This window comes from Tachyglossus aculeatus, chromosome 11 (assembly GCF_015852505.1).
Source record: "Tachyglossus aculeatus isolate mTacAcu1 chromosome 11, mTacAcu1.pri, whole genome shotgun sequence".
Lineage (NCBI taxonomy): Eukaryota > Metazoa > Chordata > Mammalia > Monotremata > Tachyglossidae > Tachyglossus > Tachyglossus aculeatus.
Window position 1 is genome coordinate 33,309,154 of NC_052076.1, and position 20,715 is coordinate 33,329,868.

Below are 20,715 nucleotides of genomic sequence, written 5' to 3' on the forward strand. Positions count from 1 at the left end.
AAGCACTGTGCTAAGCGCTGCGGAGGTTACAAGGTGATCAGGTTGTCCCACAGGGAGGGGCTCACAGTCTTCATCCCCATTTTCCAGATGAGGTAACTGAGGCTCAGAGAAGTGAAGTGACTTGCCCGAAGTCACACAGCTGACAATTGGCAGAGCGGGAATTTGAACCCGTGACCTGACTCCAAAGCCCGCGCTCTTTCCACTGAGCCACGCTGCTTCTCTACTGCTGCTTTGGTACTTTATGCCCAGGCCTGGAAGTGAGCCAGGGCGAGCAGGTGGGAAGGCGGCCCACCCCTGCCTCAGCTAAGCCTGGATTCGAATCCTGGCTCCGCCACTTGTCAGCTGTGTGACTTTGGGCAAGCCACTTCACTTCTCTGGGCCTCAGTTCCCTCATCTGGAAAATGGGGATTAAGACTGTGAGCCCCACTTGGGACGAACTGATCACCTTGTTTCCCCCCCCCAGCGCTTAGAACAGTGCTTTGCACATAGTAAGCGCTTAATAAATGCCATTTTATTATTATTATTAGATGCGCCCTCTGCTCTGCCCCTGCTTTCTCCTGGCCCCCAGAGCCCAATTTCAGACGTCCGTCTCCCGCTCCCCCAAGATTTCCATGCCAACCTGCCTGCAGGCAGTGCCAGTGTTGAGCAGCAGCATAGGATGGCGAAGGGGCCGAGGTGCCCGGAGAGGCACGACCCTAACAATAATAATAATAATAATGGCATTTGTTAAGTGCTTACTCTGTGCAAAGCACTGTTCTAAGCGTTGGGGAGGTTACAAGGTGATCAGGTTGTCCCACGGGGGGCTCACAGTCTTAATCCCCATTTTCCAGATGAGGGAACTGAGGCCCAGAGAAGCGAAGTGACCCAAAGTCACCCAGCTGACAACTGGTGGAGTCGGGATTTGAACCCATGACCTCTGACTCCAAAGCCCGGGCTCTTTCCATTAGAGCCACGCTGCTTACCCTAGGCATCCTTCGCCAGCCACATTAGCAGTTTGAAAAGGTCCCGTGCCCCCGGCTGGGCCGGCAAGTGGGGGCGGAGGGGAGGTCCTGGTGCCCACCCCGCATTAAGCACGGGCTTTAACCGCGTCTGTCGTTTGCTCCCGCTCTCGTTGCACGGGACCCACCTGCAGAAGCAATAAAACAGACCCATTTTGCTCCTCGACCTCCGCCGTCTGCTTCTACCCCGGGCAGGGATGCGGCCGGCCCGGGACAAGGGGCACTGGGGCCCTCCTCACCCCCTACCCAAGGGAGGAGGGAGTCTCGCGTCACCCCAAGTATCCAGAGACCCTTCTCTCTGATCTCCCATCCTCGTGTCTCTCCCCACTTCACTCCATACTTCATGCTGCTGCCCGGATTGTCTTTGTCCAGAAACGCTCTAGGCATGTTACTCCCCTCCTCAGAACCCTCCAGTGGCTACCAATCTGCGCATCAGGCAGATACTCCTCCCCCTGGGCTTCAAGGCTGTCCATCCCCTGGCCCCCTCCTACCTCACCTCCCTTCTGTCCTTCTCCAGCCCAGCCCGCACCCTCCGCTCCTCTGCCACCGCTAACCTCCTCACCGTTAGGCCTCGTTCTCGCCTGTCCCACCATCGACCCCCGGCCCACGTCCTCCCCCGGGCCTGGAATGCCCCCAATCCCTCTACCCATCCGCCAAGCTAGCTCTCTTCCTTCCTTCAAGGCCCTACTGAGAGCTCACCTACTCCAGAAGGCCTTCCCACACTGAGCCCCTTCCTTCCTCTCCTCCTCGTCCCCCTTTCCACACCCCCATCTTACCTCCTTCCCTTCCCCACAGCACCTGTATATATGTTTGTACATATTTGTTACTCTATTTACTTGTACATATCTATTCTATTTATTTTATTTTGTTAGTATGTTTGGTTTTGTTCTCTGTCTCCCCCTTTCAGACTGTGAGCCCACTGTTGGGTAGGGACTGTCTCTAGATGTTGCCAACTTGGACTTCCCAAGCGCTTAGTACAGTGCTCTGCACACAGTAAGCACTCAATAAATACGATTGATGATGATGATGATGATGATGATCAGCCCACGAGAGTGCCAACTTGGAACAGCTCCCAGATCTACTCGGGTCAGGATTCTTGTGAGCCCACTGTTGGATAGGGACTGTCTCTAATGTTGCCAACTTGTACTTCCCAAGCGCTTAGTACAATGCTCTGCACACTGTAAGCGCTCAATACGATTGATTGATTGATTCAGGGGCACCAGGTGACCCGGGGGAACAGCTCCTCCTTGCCTAAACAATAATAATAATCATAATGGTATTTCTTAAGTGCTTACTATATGCGAAACACTGTTCTAAGCGCTGTGGGGATACAAGGTGATCAGGTTGTCCCACATGGGGCTCCCAGTCTTCATCCCCATTTTACAGATGAGGTGACTGAGGTTCAGAGAAGTTAAATGACTTGCCCAAGGTCACGCAGCAGACAGGTGGCGGAGCCGGGACTAGAACCCATCACCTCTGACCCCCAAGCCCGTGCTCTTTCCACCGAGCCACGCTGCTTCTAAACCCTGGACCGTGGCCCGCAAATCCCATTCCTGTCCCGTCTCAGCCCGCAGCAGCGTGGCTCAGGGGAAAGAGCCCGGGCTTCGGCGGTCGGACGTCATGGGTTCAAATCCCGGCTCTGCCAATTGTCAGCTGTGTGACTTTGGGCAAGTCACTTCACTTCTCTGGGCCTCAGTTCCCTCATCTGGAAAATGGGGATGAAGACTGTGAGCCCCACGTGGGGCAACCTGATCACCTTGTATGCCCCCAGTGCTTAGAACAGTGCTTTGTACATAGTAAGCGCTTAAATACCATTATTATTATTATAATGAAGAATCCCAGCTCTTTCCACACTTCTTTGCCTGGAGGTGCACACGTGTTGTCTCCCTTTCTCCCATCTGGGTTTTGCCCTCCACCTCCCCTGCCCATCCCATCCTTCATCATCAATCGTATTTATTGAGCGCATACTATGTGCAGAGCACTGTACTAAGCGCTTGCGAAGTACAAATTGGCAATATCTGGAGACAGTCCCTACCCAACATCCTTCCTTCCTGGAGGCTGGAGTGCCCAGGGGCCGACCCACCCCGGTGAGAGGGGACGGTAGATCGGAGAGATCCTTGCTCTCGGCCCCTACCGCCCCATCTCCGGCTGTTTCTGGGCCCCATCCGCCGGCTTATCCTCCTTGCCCCCATTCCCGCCTCTATCCCGAGCTCAGGTGGCCTCTCCGTACAGGCGGTCGCTTCTTCTGCGCGATGTTTTATTTAGATTTTCATCCGGCTGCCCGGGCGGGTGGGTTGGGCCCCGACTCTCGGTCCCCTGGCTACCGATCCAGACGTCCACCCGCGGGATCGGTACCGGACACCGGGGAAACCCAGTCCGGGGCAGGAGGAGAGCTCCGGGCCGGGAGGGGAGAGGGTGAAGGCCGGGGGCGGCTCTCTCCCTGGCCCGAGGCCGACCCCGGTGTGGAGGCATCGCTCTGGGGGTCCCGGGCGAAGACGCGGGGGCTCAGGTGAAGCTCGCCATCTCGTCACCGGCCTGGGAGGGGGTGGTGGACGGAGGGGAAGGGGCTTTCTTCCCTTCGGCCAGGGCTTTGAAGTGCTGAGGGGAAGACCGAGGGGACGGATGCTCAGACAGGAGCCCTTCCCAGACCCACACGTCATCTCCAGCTCCTTCCCAGGTGCCCCCCTCCCGCTCCCATTCCCCACATTCCCTGCCACGCAGCCGGCCCTGGCCGTTCGGTTTTGAGCTCCTCTGCAGTCCCTGGCCCTGCAGGGACCCGGGCGGGCGGCGGTCTGCACTCTGGCCCAGGGAGACCTACCTGGGAATTCTTGAACTCGGAGTAGAGGGAGAAAAGCAGGTGGAGAGACTGGATCCGACTCTTGTAGACGGGGATGTCCAGGATGGCTGGAAGGGAGGTTATCCCAATGGGCAGGGCGGAACCGAACGCTTGGAACGGACATTCGGATTGGGACCCTTCCCCTAGGGGGGCAGCGAGGACCGTGGGAAGAGCAGAGGCCTGAGGGTCAGAGGACCTGGGTTCTAATCCCGGCTCCGCCACCGTTTTTTTTAATGGTATCTGTTGAACGCTTTCTGAGTGTCAAGAGCTGTACTAAACGCTGGAGACGATAATAATAATAATAATAATGATGGCACTTATTAAGCCCTTACCATGTGCCAAGCACCGTTCTAAGCGCTGGGGAGGTTACAAGGTGCTCAGGTCGTCCCACGGGGGCTCACAGTCTTCATCCCCATTTTACAGATGAGGGAACTGAGGCCCAGAGAAGTGAAGCGACTTGCCCAAAGTCACACAGCTGACAATTGGCGGCGCCGTGGTACCCTACCCTTGAGACACTGCTACACTGCTATGTTCACTGGGATCCACCCCGAATATGATGTTCTCCCCAATCCATAAAAATATATTCGCTGGGATTTATCCCTCAAATGACATTTTCTCTAAACCCATCAAAAAGGAGGGCAATCTGAAGGCAACATAATCTGCAGTGAAATCTGCCCTGGATCTGATTCTGCAGGCTAACGGAAATTCAGCCCTTCGGTCTTCTATTCAAAGATTACTCAAGTCAGACACAGTCCCTGCACCACCTGGGGCTCGGTCTAGGTACGCGGGGAGTAGGATTTAATCCCCATTTTACAGGAGAGGAAACTGAGACCCAGAGAAGTGACTTGCCCAAGGTCACGCAGCAGACAAGTGGCAGAGCCGGGACTGGAACCCAGGACCTGACTCTCTGAGGTCTGTGCTCTTTTCCCTGGGCCACACTGCTTCTCACTTCTCCACTGTGTGACTTTAGGCGAGTCATTTAACTTCTCTGGGTCATCATCATCATCATCAATCGTATTTATTGAGCGCTTACTATGTGCAGAGCACTGTACTAAGCGCTTGGGAAGTACAAATTGGCAACATATAGAGACAGTCCCTACCCAACAGTGGGCTCACAGTCTAAAAGGGGGAGACAGAGAACAAAACCAAACATACTAACAAAATAAAATAAATAGAACAGATATGTACAAATAAAATAAGAGTAAAAAAATATGTACAGACATATTGTTTGGGTCCCTCATCTGTAAACTGGGGATTCCGAACACATTCCCCTTCCCTTTTAGACTGTGAGCCCCACGTAGGGCAGGGACTGAGTAAACACGAGGCTTGGCACGTAATGAGAATTTAACAAATACCGCAATGATTATTATTATTGCCAGTTTGGGGGCTGACTAGTCCAGCAGAGCTGGGTCACCGGGGGAGAGGGGGTGGCACTGTCTGCTCAGGGGATGACTGCTCAATCAATCAATCAATCGTATTTATTGAGCGCTTACTATGTGCAGAGCACTGTACTAAGCGCTTGGGAAGTACAAATTGGCAACAATTTGCCAGCTTGGGGCTCGTAGGGGGGGATCGGGAGGTGCGGCAGGGCAGGGCGGCTCACCACAGATCATGTCGACGTACTCCGCCAGGCTGCAGTCGATGTCAGCGGTGGGCAGGTTCACCTGAACGTGAGGCCCGGGTCAAGGGCGAGACCCAAGCGCCCCATCTCCCGCCCACCGGCCCACTCGAGGGCTCAGACGGCACCCGTGCCTTCAAGGGGCCTGCCAGGCGCCAGCTCCTCCAGTCTCCCACCCACCTTGCCCAGGAGCTCCTCAAATTCCGGGCACCACTCCTGCATCAGCGTGTCGATGTCGGGCATGGGCCTGCGGGGGTAAAGACAGACCTCAGGGCAGCCCCCTTCCCCACCCTGATCCCACCTCCCGAGCAGGCAGGGCACGGCCCTGGCAACCAGAAGGACCTGGGTTCTCATTCCAGCTCCGACTTCTCCCTGTTTCCGTTCCCTCATCCGTAAATCAATCAATCAATCAATTGTATTTATTGAGCGCTTACTATGTGCAGAGCACTGTACTAAGCGCTTGGGAAGTACAAATTGGCATCACATAGAGACAGTCCCTACCCAACAGTGGGCTCACAGTCTAAAAGGGGGAGACAGAGAACAGAACCAAACATACCAACAAAATAAAATAAGTAGGATAGAAATGTACAAGTAAAATAAATAAATAAATAAATAAATAAATAGAGTAATAAATAAATATGTACAACCATATATACATATATACAGGCGCTGTGGGGAAGGGAAGGAGGTAAGACGGGGGGATGGAGAGGGGGACGAGGGGGAGAGGAAAGAAGGGGCTCAGTCTGGGAAGGCCTCCTGGAGGAGGTGAGCTCTCAGCAGGGCCTTGAAGGGAGGAAGAGAGCTAGCTTGGCGGATGGGCAGAGGGAGGGCATTCCAGGCCCGGGGGATGACGTGGGCCGGGGGTCGATGGCGGGACAGGCGAGAGCGAGGTACAGTGAGGTACATCCGTAAAGTGGGGATGAAGACCCTGAGCCCCACGTGGGGCAGGGACCGTGTCCATCCCGATTATATCGACCCCGGCACTTAGCACAGCCTGGCACGTTGCGCTTAACGGAGACCATAAAAAAAAAAACAACCCTCCGCAAAGGCGACAAGGCGAGACGGGGATGGGCAGACCTGTTTCCGCAGGCCCGGGCTGAGAGGCGGGAGGGCGGAGGAGATGCCCACACCTGGTATAGTGCACCGTAGCAGGGGGTTTGAAGCGGTGCAGCTCGCTGATGCTCTCGATCCACATGTCGATGGCTTTGGGGTTCTTCTCCGGGTCTTCCAAGCTCTTCACTTTCACCTGTTGCTGGGGAGAGGAAGGGGACACCGGCTTCTACTCCTGTGTGACCCGTGACCAGTCACGTAACTTCTCTGGGCCTCGGTTTCCACATCGCAAAATTGCGGATGAAATACCTTTCCTCCCCTCCCCTCGGCCTGAGTGTCCCGGTGGCACAGGGGTTGCCTTGTCGATTTACAGCGTAGCTACCCCACTGCTTGTCACAAGGCTTACTCTCCCCATCTCCATCCCCCCCATCTTACCTCCTTCCCTTCCCCACAGCACCTGTATATATGTTTGTACATATTTATTACTCTATTTATTTTACTTGTACATATCTATTCTATTTATTTTATTTTGTTAGTATGTTTGGTTTTGTCTCCCCCTTTTAGACTGTGAGCCCACTGTTGGGTAGGGACTGTCTCTATATGTTGCCAATTTGTACTTCCCAAGCGCTTAGTACAGTGCTCTGCACACAGTGAGCGCTCAATAAATACGATTGATGATGATGATGAAGGCTTGGCACAGAGTGCTTAACAATACCACCAGTACTACTGCTAAATCAAGAGAAGCGGAGTGGCTTAGTGGAAAGAGCCCGGGCTTTGGAGTCGGAGGTCGTGGGTTCAAATCCCAGCTCTGCCAATTGTCACTTCTCTGTGCCTCAGTGACCTCATCTGGAAAATGGGGATGAAGACTGTGAGCCCCACGTGGGACAACCTGATCACCTTGTATCCTCCCCAGCGCTTAGAACGGTGCTCTGCATGTAGTAAGCGCTTAACAAATGCCATCATCATCATTATTATTATTATTTTTATTATTATTATTACCGTGGTGGTGTGCTGCTTTGAGTTTTCCGTCAGCCAGAGGGACAGCACGGTGGGGTCCGACTGCTTGGTAGACGGCTCGTCCAAAACCAGCAGGCCGAGGTTGTCCGGCTTCCCGTCGGGCCGCGGGACCTGGAGGGCGCGGAGCGGGCACCCCTGGCGTCGCCCAACGGGCCAGAGGGAAAGGGATGCGCCCGTCCCTTCCCTACTAGGAGCCACTGGCACCGCCGGGCCGGGATCGGGGGCCGGGCCGTACCTTCAGGAAGGCGTCAATGTCCCCGACGGCCGGGATGAAGTCTGGAATGAAGGGTTTCAGTTTGTGGTCCAGGTCGACCAGCTGGGGCGTGTACCTGGGAGAAGTCCAGCAGAAGGTGAGGAGGCGGAGGGTCCGCAGCCCGGAGGGGACGGGGGCGAGGGAGTCCCCCCAAGACTCACCGGGTGATGTACTGGAAGAGCTCTTTCACCTCGGTGGAGACGGGCAGGTGCTCGTAGTCAGCTGGGTCATAGGCCCTGCGGAAAGAGGTACGCGTCACGTCCAGGCAAGCAAGGGACGGGCAGAACGCCGCCACACGGGGCCCAAGTGGCCACCCTGGACCGGCTCCGCTGGGGTCGGGGGCGAGTCACGTGGAGCCGGAACTATTTCCAGGCAATGCCAGGGCCGGAAAAGTGGCAGGACCGGCCGATGGCAGAGGCCCCAAGCACTGGGGACAGCTGGGATTTCAAAGAGATGATGCCAGGGCACAGAGGGAGAGCAAGAGAGCGTGTGCGTGTGTAGACCAAAGCCCAGATTTCCCTGTCAGCGAAAGGGGGAAGGAGGGAAGGGAAGCTGGGAAGGCAGGGAAGGAAGAGAGGGGAGGGAAGCGGAAGCCTGCGCTCACCCCTCCAGCGGGGCCCCGTGTTCGTCGTCGTCGTCCGAGTCCGAGTCGGTCTCGGATGAGTCTTCGTCTTCGTCGTCGCTAAATCCCCGCTGGGTCATCACCTTCTTCTCCTGGGGCGGGGGGGTCGGGGAAGGGGGTCGGGTCCCCCAACCCCCCTCCCCTCCCTCTCTTCTGCCCACCCCGGGGGCCGTTCACTGCCACACCTCAACCAGGGGCACCCCACCCCGAGGAACCCGGCTCCACTCTGCCCAGCTGCTGCCAGGACCTCCCCCCGTGCCCCAGGGCAGCGAGCAGCACGCCCCCCGCCCAGCCAGCCTACCTTTCTCAGCTTCTGGCTCCCCAGGTACCAGCCCACCCGCTGCGGTCCTCGGGATGGGGTGGGAGGGATGGGGTCCGTGTCTTTGCCTCTGTGGCCTGGGGGCTGGGGGACTCCCTCCCTCGGGACCTGCGGAATGACCAATCCCTTGGAGGAGCCGGGGGGCAAATAGTCCATTGCCACAGCCCCCGGGGGCTTCCCGGAGCCGACGCACGGACGTCTGCTCCAGGTTGAAGCCCCCGTGCTAGGCTAGAAACCCCCTCCCGGCGCTTCCCAACTGGCTTTGCCCCCGTCGGCTCCACGGTAGAAGGCGCATCTGGAACGTCCTCCCTCCTCATATCCGACAGACAATTACTTTTCCGACCTTCAAAGCCTTATTGAAGGCACATCTCCTCCATTCATTCATTCATTCATTCATTCACTCATTCAATCGTATTTATTGAGCGCTGACTGTGTGCAGAGCACTGTACTAAGCGCTTGGGAAGTACAAGTTGGCAACATATAGAGACGGTCCCTACCCAACAGTGGGCTCAAGTCTAGAAGGGGGAGACAGAGAACAAAACAAAACATATTAACAGAATAAAATAAATAGAATAAATATGTACAAGTAAAATAAATAGAGTAATAAATCCGTACAAACATATAGGCATATATACAGGTGCTGTGGGGAAGGGAAGGAGGTAAGGCGGGGGGGAGGAGGGAGGGGGGAAGGAGGGGGCTCAGTCTGGGAAGGCCTCCTGGAGGAGGTGAGCTCTCAGTAGGACATTTATTAAGCGCTTACCATGTGCAAAGCACTGTTCTAAGCGCTGGGGAGGATACAAGGTGATCAGGTTGTCCCACGGGGGGCTCACGGTCTTCATCCCCATTTTACAGATGAGGGAACTGAGGCCCAGAGAAGTGAAGTGACTTGCCCAAAGTCACACAGCTGACAAGTGGCGGAGCCGGGATTAGAACCCGTAACCTGTGACTCCAAAGCCCACGCTCTTTCCACTGAGCCACGCTGCTTCCCTACAAGTCACTTGGTAAATTCACTAAATAGGCCCTCGTTTCCCCCAGTCACCCTCCCTTCTTCATCAGCTAGGCACTTGAATCTGTAGCCCTAACGTACTTGTTATTCACCACTCCCCCAACAGAGCTTAGAACAGTGCTTTGCACATAGTAAGCGCTTAATAAATGCCATTATTAAATGCCATTATCAACACCCATGTGTATATCCTCATACCTTCCCATGTCCCTTTCCTGTAATTTATTTTCATCTGTCTCCACCTCTAAACTGCAGACTCCAGGAGTTTCCTTTCTTCCACTGTCCTCTGCACACAGCAAGCGCTCAATAAATACGACTGACTGACTGATACTAAGCGCTGGGGGAGCGTCTAGCTAATCAGGTTGGATACAGCCTTCGTTCCACACGGGGCTCTCAGTCGAAGGAGAAGCAGCCTGGCTTAGTGGGAAGAGCCCGGGCTCGGGAGTCAGAGATTGCGGGTTCAAATCCCGGCTCTGCCCCTTGTCTGCTGTGTGACCACTTAACTTCTCTGTGCTTCAGTTCCCTCATCTGTAAAATGGGGATGAAGGCTGTGAGTCCCGCGTTGGACAACCTGATGACCTCATATCTACCCCAGTGCTTAGAACACATAGTAAGCTCTTAACAAATACTATTATTATTATTATTATTGAGGATGTGACATCATCTCCCCCCCCATCCCCCCATCTTACCTCCTTCCCTTTCCCACAGCACCTGTATATATGTATATATGTTTGTACATATTTATTACTCTATTTATTTATTTTATTTGTACATATCTATTCTATTTATTTTATTTTGTTAGTATGCTTGGTTTTGTTCTCTGTCTCCCCCTTTTAGACTGTGAGCCCACTGTTGGGTAGGGACTGTCTCTATATGTTGCCAATCTGTACTTCCTAAGCGCTTAGTACAGTGCTCTGCACATAGTAAGCGCTCAATAAATACGATTGATGATGATGATGATCTCCACCGAGCAGGGATACGAGACTCCTTCCCTCTGTCCAGATGAGGCATTCTTCACCCTAAAACTCCCGGCACTTCTGCTCTCCTTTCTTCTTCTGAAAAGGTCATTCCTCGGATACAGCGCCGCTAATTTTCCCTAATTCTCAGGATCCCCCTCCTGACTAATGCCACCCAAGGCAAACCCCCGGAAGCCAAGAGTGCCAGGCCCTGACACCCCAGTACCTTGTTAATCTCCTCTTCAAACTCATCGCTGCTGTTGTCAGTCAGGGTACTGGCCGGGACGCGGGCAGACCGAGGAAGAGCTGAGGAGAAGATATATTCTTAACAGCTCTCCGGAATTCAATCAATCAATCAATCAATCGTATTTATTGAGCGCTTACTGTGTGCAGAACACCGTACTAAGCGCTTGGGAAGTACAAGTTGGCAACATCTAGAGACAGTCCCTACCCAACAGTGGGCTCACAGTCTAAAAGGGGGAGACAGAGAAAACCCAACATACTAACAAAATAAAATAAATAGAATCACATCCCATGTTTAGGATTACTTTCCATTCACTCAACAGAAAAGAAAATTTCACCAAAACAGTCTTTCTGCCTGACTGGTAAAAGCAAAGGCAGAAGCAGCATTGCCTAGTGGGTGGACCTGGGTTCTAATCTCAGCACTGCCCCGTGCCAGCTGGGTGACCTTGGTGACGTCACTCACCTTCTCCATGCCTCAGTTTCCTCAACTGCAAAATGGGGATTCAATACCAGGTCTCCCTCCCCGTTAAATTGTAAAGCCCACGTGGGGTAGGGATTTTGTCCAATAGGGTGATCTTGTACCTACCCAGGCAAATAGTGAAGGCGAAGCAAATACCCTTTGCAAAAAATGGAAAAGGCAGTAATCCACAGGTACAGAAGTCTCCCCGAGTGCTTTGAAGTAGAACGCACAACCCTCGGGTTCATTTCAAGAGTTTAATCGCAGCAGAACATTTTATTCTTGCATCTTCTCGATGCAACAGATTCCCAACAGATGTTGCAGCAATACCAATGCTAAATGAGGAAACCCTTTTCTTTCCCAGCCTCTTTAGGGCACGTGGCTCAGCCTTTACCCTCCATCAGAGACACGGCCAAGGATGTGATTTTAGCCTGACGTGGCAGAGGGTATCCTAAAAAGAGGACCGCAAGCCAGGGTCTTAACGAGAGCCAAGACCGCATCCGGCTCTCGGCATCCGAGCGGGAATCAGACTTGGTCCTACCTTGTTGTCGCGGGGTTGGAGTATAAACACTCGCCACCTCTTCGGAGTCATTAATCTCTAAGCTCTCGTCGTAGGGCTGGTTTTCAACAACCTTGGTCTAAAGTCAAAGGGCAAACGGTTACGGCTTTCACTTCACCCCGAAGGCCCACCCCACAGTAGCGTGGTCTAGGGGAAAGAGCACAGGATTGGGAATCAGATGATCTGAGTTCTAATCCCAGCTCTGCCGCTTGCCTGCTGCGTGGCCTCGGGTAAGTCACTTCACTGCTCTGTGCCTCAGTTACCTCAACTGTAAAATGGGAATTAAGACTGGGATTCCCACTTGGGGCAGAGACTATATCAAAACCCACTATCTTTCATTCATTCAATCACCCATCAATCAATCAATCAATCGTATTTATTGAGCGCTTACTATGTGCAGAGCACTGTACTAAGCGCTTGGGAAGTACAAATTGGCATCACATAGAGACAGTCCCTACCCAACAGTGGGCTCACAGTCTAAAAGGGGGAGACAGAGAACAGAACCAAACATACCAACAAAATAAAATAAGTAGGATAGAAATGTACAAGTAAAATAAATAAATAAATAAATAGAGTAATAAATATGTACAACCATATATACATATATACAGGTGCTGTGGGGAAGGGAAGGAGGTAAGACGGGGGGATGGAGAGGGGGATGAGGGGGAGGGGGGGAGACCCATATTTGCTGAGTGCTTACTGTGTGCCGAGCACTGTACTAAGCACTTGGGAGAGTACAATACAACAATAAACAGTCACGTTCCCTGCCCACAACGAGCTTATGGTCTGGAAACGGGGGAGACAGACATCAGTACAAATAAAATAACGGATTTGTACATAAGTGATGTGAGGCTGGGAGGGGGAAAAGGGAGCAAGGCAAGGCGACACAGAAGGGAATGGGAGGTGAGGAAAAGTGGGGCTTCGTCTGGGAAGGTCTCTTGGAGGAGATGGGCCTTCAATAAGGCTTTGAAGGTGGGGAGAGTCGTTGTTTGTCGGATTTGAGGAGGGAGGGCATTCCAGGCCAGAGGAAGGATGTGGGCGACGGGTTGGCGGCGAGACGGGAGAGATGGAGGCACAGTAAGAAGGTTAGCACTGGAGGAGTGAAGTGTGCGGGCTGGGTTGTGGAAGAAAAGCGAGGTGAGGTAGGAGGGGGCAAAGTGGTGGAGTGCTTTAAAATACTATCTTGTATCTACCCCGGCGCTTAGTACAGTGTCTGGCACATAGTGAGTTCTTGAAAAATGCCACAAAAAGGGCGGTGAGGGGATGGCTAGGAGGAGATTCGAAGTCAGTTTCGCTCTCTCTCTCTTTCCTACCCAAGGCAACGCTGGTGACCGCCACATCCCCGCCAGCCCCCAAATGCACTTGAACCCTGGTTGTAATAATAATAATAATGGTATTTGTTAAGCGCTTACTATGGGCTATGCACCGTTCTAAGCTCTGGGGTAGATGCAAGGTAATCAGGTTGTCCCACAGTCTTCACCCCCCCCTTTTACAGGTAACTGAGGCCCAGAGAAGTGAAGTGACTTGCCCATGGTCACACAGCTGATAAGTGGCGGAGCCGAGATTAGAACCCATGACCTCTGACTCCCAAGCCCGGGTTCTTTCCATTAAGCCACGCTGCTTCTCGCAGCCTGGGTAGGTCTCGCAGGTTGTGGCTCTAGCGGTCATCCTTGTTCTGTAATAATAATAATAATAATGATGGCATTTATTAAGCGCTTACTATGTGCAAAGCACTGTTCTAAGCACTGGGGAGGTTGCAAGGTGATCAGGTTGTCCTACGCGGGGCTCACAGTCTTAATCCCCATTTTACAGATGAGGGAACTGAGGCACGGAGAAGTTGTGACTTGCCCAAAGTCACACAGCTGACAAGTGGCAGAGTCGGGATTTGAACCCATGACCTCTGACTCCAAAGCCCGGGCTCTTTCCATTGAGCCACGCTGCTTCTCTGCATAGAAGTGATGGAATTTCACTGCCCCCACGTGAGAGAAGGAGAAGGCGAGGTAGGGGAGGATGGGGGAGACGATAATCAATCAATGCCATCGATTGAGCACTTACTATGCGAAGAGCACTGTACTCAGCTCTTGGGAGAGTACAAAACAGGAGAATTAGCAGACACGTTTCCTGCCCATAACGACCTTACAGTCTAGGCGGTGGAGGTCTTGGGCGCCGTACCGGGTAGGCTTCCTCACGTTCTTCTTGCCCTCTGCGGCAGCCCCAAAGACAGATGGAGTCCCGACCCTTAAACCCCCAAGGCCCTCATTTAATAAGAATAATAATAATAATAACGGTATTTGTTAAGCGCTTACTATGTGTGAAGCACTGTTCTAAGCGCTGGGGGGATACAAGGCGATCGGGCTGTCCCACGTGGGGCTCACAGTCTTCATCCCCATTTTCCAGATCATCATCATCATCATCATCATCAATCGTATTTATTGAGCGCTTTCTATGTGCAGAGCACTGTACTAAGCGCTTGGGAAGTACAAATTGGCAACATATAGAGACAGTCCCTACCCAACAGTGGGCTCACAGTCTGAAAGGGGGAGACAGAGAACAAAACCAAACATACTAACAAAATAAAATAAATAGAATAGATATGTACAAATAAAATAGAGTAAAAAAAATATGTACAAACATATATATGTATATACAGGTGCTGTGGGGAAGGGAAGGAGGTAAGATGGGGGGGATGGAGAAGGGGACGAGGGGGAGAGAGGGAACTGAGGCCCAGAGATGTGAAGTGACTTGCCCAAAGTCAGACGACTAAGTGGTGGAGTCGGGATTAGAACCCACGTCCTCCGACTCCCAAGCCCAGGCTCTTGCCACTGAGCCACGCGGGATGCCCGCCTCTACCACTTGTCAGCTGTGTGACTTTGGGCAAGTCGCTTCACTTCTCTGGGTCTCAGTTCCCTCATCTGTAAAAGGGGGATTAAGACTGTGAGCCCTACGTGGGATGATAATAATAATAATGGCATTTATTAAGCACTTAGCATGTGCCAAGCACTGTTCTAAGCGCTGGGGGGGTACAAGGTGATCAGGTTGCCCCACGGGGGCTCACAGTCAATCCCCATTTTTTACAGATGAGGTAACTGAGGCCTGGAGAAGTGAAGTGGCTTGCCCAAAGTCACACAGCTGACAGTTGGCGGAGCCGGGATTTGAACCCATGACCACTGACTCCAAAGCCCGGGCTCTTTTCCACTGAGCCAATCTACCCCGGCGCTTAGAGCGGGGTTTGGCACAGAGCAAGCGCTTAACAAACACTGCTATTATTATTATTATAGTGAAGCAGCGTGGCTCAGTGGAAAAGAGCACAGACTTTGCAGTCAGAGGTCATGGGTTCAAATCCCTGCTCCGCCAATTGTCAGCTGTGTGATTTGGGGCAAGTTACTTCACTTCTCTGGGCCTCAGTGACCTCATCTGTAAAATGGGGATGAAGACTGTGAGCCCCCCGTGGGACAACCTGATCACCTTGGAACCTCCCCAGCGCTTAGAACAGTGCTTTGCACATAGTAAGAGCTTAATAAATACCATTATTATTATTATTATTAAACCTTTTATAATAGACTAGTAATAGTATTAAGTGCTTATTGTATGTGGTAAAGATATACAGGTGGGAACTAGAGTAGCACTGTGGCTCAGTGGAAAGAGCACAGGCTTTGGAGTCAGAGGTCATGGGTTCAAATCCCGGCTCTGCCAATTGTCGCTGTGTGACTTGGGGCAAGTCACTTCACTTCTCTGGGCCTCAGTGACCTCATCTGTAAAATGGGGATGAAGACTGTGAGCCCCCCGTGGGACAACCTGATCACCTTGTGACCTCCCCAGCGCTTAGAACAATGATTTGCACATAGTAAGCGCTTAATAAATACCATTATTATTAGTATAAAGCGCTTATTGTATGTGGTAAAGATATACAGGTGGGAACTAGAGTAGCACTGTGGCTCAGTGGAAAGAGCACAGGCTTTGGAGTCAGGGGTCATGGGTTCAAATCCCGGCTCTGCCAACTGTCAGCTGTGTGACTTGGGGCAAGTCACTTCACTTCTCTGGGCCTCAGTGACCTCATCTGTAAAACGGGGATGAAGACTGTGAGCCCCCCGTGGGGCCACCTGATCACCTTGGAACCTCCCCCGCGCTTAGAACAGTGCTGTGCACATAGTAAGCGCTGAATAAATGCCATTGTTATTATTATTACGGGAGGGATGCCCCTCGTTGCCATGGAGACGGCGCCAGTTGTCAAGGGAACAGGTAGGGCATCCCCGGGCAGGTCCAAAGACCGGCCTCCAAACAGGCCGAGTGTGGGGCCCAGGAGAGGATGACGGTTACCTGGAGCCCCTCCGAGTCCGTCTCCTCCATGGGGAAAAAGCCCGGAGCTCTGGGCTCTTCCCCTCCCAAATCAAATGCCTCCACTCAGGGTAACCCCCTTCTTCACCGTCTCCAGGCGGTCCAGGCCTCGCGAGACATCCGGGCCCCTAAGCTGTATTCTCGCGAGAATTCCATCCCCTCCGCCACCGATAAGCGCACTCATATTATTGCCCAAGCTGTATTCTCGCGAGAATTTGCATCCCCTCCGCCGCCGCTAAGCGCACTCATATTACGGCCCAAGCTGTATTCTCGCGAGAATTTGCATCCCCTCCGCCGCCGATAAGCGCATTCATATTACAGCCCAAGCTGTGTTCTCGCGAGAATTCCACCCCCTTCGCCACCGTTAAGCGCATTCACATTAGGGCCTAGGGCGGCCTTGTCTGGTGTCATTCATTCGTTCAATCGTATTTATTGAGCGCTTACTATGTGCAGAGCACTGTACTAAGCGCTTGGGAAGTACAAGTCGGTGGCAACATATTGAGACAGTCCCTACCCAACAACGGGCTCTCAATCAATCGCATTTATTGAGCAATTACTGTGTGCAGAGCACTGTACTAAGCGCTTGGGAAGTCCAAGTTGGCAACATATAGAGACAGTCAATCAATCAATCGTATTTATTGAGCGCTTACTGGGTGCAGAGCACTGGACTAAGCGCTTGGGAAGTACAAGTTGGCAACATATAGAGACAGTCAATCAATCGTATTGAGCGCTTACTGTGTGCAGAGCACTGGACTAAGCGCTTTGGAAGTCCAAGTTGGCAACATATAGAGACAGTCCCTACCCAACAGTGGGCTCACAGTCTAGAAGGGGGAGACAGAGAACAAAACCAAATGTATTAACAAAATAAAATAAATAGAATAGATATGTACAAGTAAAATAAATAGAGTAATAAATATGTACAAACATATATACATTTACACAGGTGCTGTGGGGAAGGGAAGAAGGGAAGACGGGGGAAGGGGGAGACAGAGAACAAAACCAAACATATTAACAAAATAAAATAAATAGAATAGATATGTACAAGTAAAATAAATAAATAAATAGAGTAATAAATATGTACAAACATATACGTATATACAGGTGCTGTGGGGAAGGGAAGGAGGTAAGATGGGATGGAGAGGGAGAAGGGGGAGACAGTCTAGAAGGGGGAGACAGACAACAAAACAAAACGTGGACAGGTGTCAAGTTGTCAGAACAAATAGAATTAAAGCTAGATGCACATCATTAACAAAATAAATAAATAAATATGTAACTGTAGTGTCTATTAAGCCCTTTCTATGTGCCAGGCACTGTACTAAGCACAAGGGTGGATACAAACAAATTAGGTTGGCTAAAATTAGGTTGGCTACAGTCCCTGTCCCATGTGGGGCTCAATGTCTCAATCCCTCTATTACAAACAAGGCAATAAATACGAATAAATACGAATAATTGATCGATCGAGAGAGATCAATTTGGGAGCAAACCCATCTATCTCTCTGCTCTACTAACTCTTCCTTCCCTTGCCCCTGGCATGTAAGAGCATCTGTGCTGAAGATTTCCCCTCTTAGTGCTCTGCACACAGTAAGCGCTCAATAAATACGATTGATTGATTGATTGATTGATTGATTGATAATACGGAGAGATAACACCCTGAATAACCAAGTCCTTTTAGGAGGCCCGTTCTCAGGCGCATCGGTGGTTTCGGAGCATGTGCAGGGAGCGGCACCTTTTCAATAGAGGCATTGCCAGGGAGGCCGCTTCCACCTATTCATTCATTCGTTCAATCGTATTTATTGAGCGCTTACTGTGTGCAGAGCACTGTACTAAGCGCTTGGGAAGTCCAAGTCGGCAACGTATAGAGACGGTCCCTACCCAACAACGGGCTCACTGTCTAGAAGGGGGAGACGGACAACAAAACAAAACAAGTAGGAGCCGACGCCTGAGTTGAAATAAAATCAACGGCATTAATTCTCTCTTCCTACCGCGGAGCGTTCATTCATCATCATCATCATCATCAATCGTATTTGTTGAGCGCTTACTGTGTGCAGAGCACTGCACTAAGCGCTTGGGAAGTACAAATTGGCAACATATAGAGACAGTCCCTACCCAACAGTGGGCTCACGGTCTAAAAGGAGGAGACAGAGAACAAAACCAAACATACTAATGAAATAAAATAAATCGAATAGATATGTACAAATAAAATAAATAAATAAATAAATAGAGTAATAAATAAATAAATAGAGTAATAAATATGTACAAACATATATACATATATACAGGTGCTGTGGGGAAGGGAAGGAGGTAAGATGGGGGGATGGAGAGGGGGACGAGGGGGAGAGGAAGGAAGGAAGACATTCAGATTTGAGTGTCTGGAATAGCTCCACTCGGAATGGCTGGGGAGAAGGGGAAAACTCAAAGGAATATGCCCTAGGCCTGTTTTGGGCAGAAGGAAGGAGGAAGATGAAAAAATCGCAGCTAAATAGCTGTCCTTTGTATAACAAAGAAGCAGCTGGCCTAGTGGTTAGAGCGTGGGTTTGGGAGTCTGATGGCTCTGGGTTCCCATCCCGGCTCCACCACTTGCTGGCTGTGGTGCCTTGGAGCCGACAGATTAATTTTTTAAAAAAATACATACGTAAAAAAAATGATAAATCAAGCAGCAGCGTGTGCCGTACACTGTACAGAACCATTTGAAATCTGAGCAATAAGAGAATCCTAAAAAATAATTTTACCTCTCAAAGTAATGTAAAATGTAATTAATGGTATTCGGTAGTAGCCTGAAAACATTGCTGAGTTACTTAAAGAATTTCCCAAGTTCTGGACTGATAGTAAATTTTACTTACTTAATTTTACTTCACTTAAGCTCTACTGAAGAATGAGCGGGCGTACATTAGAAAGATGATTACCTGTCAGTTTTTTCATCTGATCAGTGATGAGAACCAGGCAAGTACAGATAACCTGTATATATGTATATATGTTTGTACATATTTATTACTCTTTATTTATTTTACTTGTACATATTTATTCTATTTATTTTATTTTGTTAGTATGTTTTGTTGTCTGTCTCCCCCTTCTAGACTGTGAGCCCACTGTTGGGTAGGGACCGTCTCTAGATGTGGCCAACTTGTCCTTCCCAATAATAATAATAATAATGGTATTTATTAAGCGCTCACTATGTGCAAAGCACTGTTCTAAGCGCTGGAGAGGTTACAAGGTGATCAGGTTGTCCCACAGGGGGCTCACAGTTTTCATCCCCATTTTCCAGATGAGGTAACTGAGGCCCAGAGAAGTGAAGTGACTTGCCCAAAGTCACACAGCTGACAATTGGCGGAGCAGGGATTTGAACCCATGACCTCTGACTCCAAAGCCCAGGCTCTATCCACTGAGCCACGCTGCTTCTCTGCTTCTCTGCTTCCCAAGCGCTTAGTACAGTGCCCTGCACACAGTAAGCGCTCAATAAATACGATTGAATGAAAGTAGGTAGGTGTCAATACCATCAGAATAGGTGCCAACTTGTACTTCCCAAGCGCTTAGTACAGTGCTCTGCACACAGTAAGCGCTCAATAAATACGATTGATTGAATGAATAGAATTATAGCTATATGCACATCATTAACAAAACAAATAGAATAGTAAATATATACAAGTAAAATAGAGTAATACCTATGACAAAGAACTAGTAATAATAATGTTGGTATTTGTTAAGTGCTTACTATGCGCCAGGCATTGTTCTAAGCGCTGGGAGGGATACAAGGTAAGCAAGGTTGTTCCCTGTGGGACCCACAGTCTTCATCCCCATTTTACAGATGAGGGAACTGAGGCACAGAGAAGTTAAGCGATTGGCCCAAAGTCAAACAGCTGACAAGTGGCGGAGGCGGGATTAGAACCCATGACCTCTGGCTCCCAAGCCCAGGCTCTTACCACTGAGTCACACTGCTTCTCTGCAGCATAGGGCTGTATTTCCCTGGCTGCCTCCCCAGTTCTAGAAGAGGCATTCGTTCATTTATTCAATTCAATCCTATTTATTGAGCGCTTACTGTGTGCAGAGCTCTGGAATAATAATAATGATGGTGTTTGTTAAGCGCTTACTATGTGCCAAGCATCGCTCTAAGCGCTGGGGTAATCAGGTTGTCCCACTTGGGGCTCACACTTTTAATCCCCAATTTTACAGGTGAGGTAACTGAGGCACCGAGAAGTCAAGTGACATGCCCAAGGTCACACAGCAGACAGGTGGCAGAGGCGGGATTAGAACCCACACCCTCTGACTCTCAAGCTCGGGCTCTTTCCACTAAGCCAAGCTGCTTCTCTTGTAGTAAGCGCTTGGGAGAGTGCAATGGAAGCAGCGTGGCTCAGTGGAAAGAGCCCGGGCTTTGGGGTCAGAGGTCATGGGTTCAAATTCCACCTCCGCCGATTGTCAGCTGTGTGACTTTGGGCAAGTCACTTAACTTCTCTG

At 51.0% G+C, this 20,715-nt stretch overlaps 1 protein-coding gene across 2 annotated transcripts; it reads right to left on the reverse strand.

Moving 5' to 3' along the window:
* Positions 1-3,291: 3,291 nt before the first annotated feature.
* IFT46 (intraflagellar transport 46) lies at positions 3,292-16,439 on the reverse strand. 2 transcript variants are annotated; one of them, XM_038754035.1, is made up of 13 exons: positions 16,249-16,439; positions 11,914-12,010; positions 10,899-10,978; positions 8,696-8,821; positions 8,377-8,486; positions 7,934-8,008; positions 7,755-7,848; positions 7,502-7,630; positions 6,583-6,698; positions 5,633-5,699; positions 5,438-5,498; positions 3,817-3,902; positions 3,292-3,596 (listed from the first exon to the last, which is right to left on the reverse strand). In XM_038754035.1, exons 1-13 carry the CDS (start codon positions 16,276-16,278, stop codon positions 3,504-3,506), a joined length of 1,164 nt encoding a protein of 387 aa, XP_038609963.1. In that variant the 5' UTR covers positions 16,279-16,439; the 3' UTR covers positions 3,292-3,503. The 2 variants fall into 2 exon arrangements, with proteins under 2 accessions (XP_038609963.1, XP_038609962.1); XM_038754034.1 differs by having other exon boundaries at positions 6,583-6,704; positions 16,249-16,437.
* Between the last annotated feature and the right edge of the window lie 4,276 nt (positions 16,440-20,715).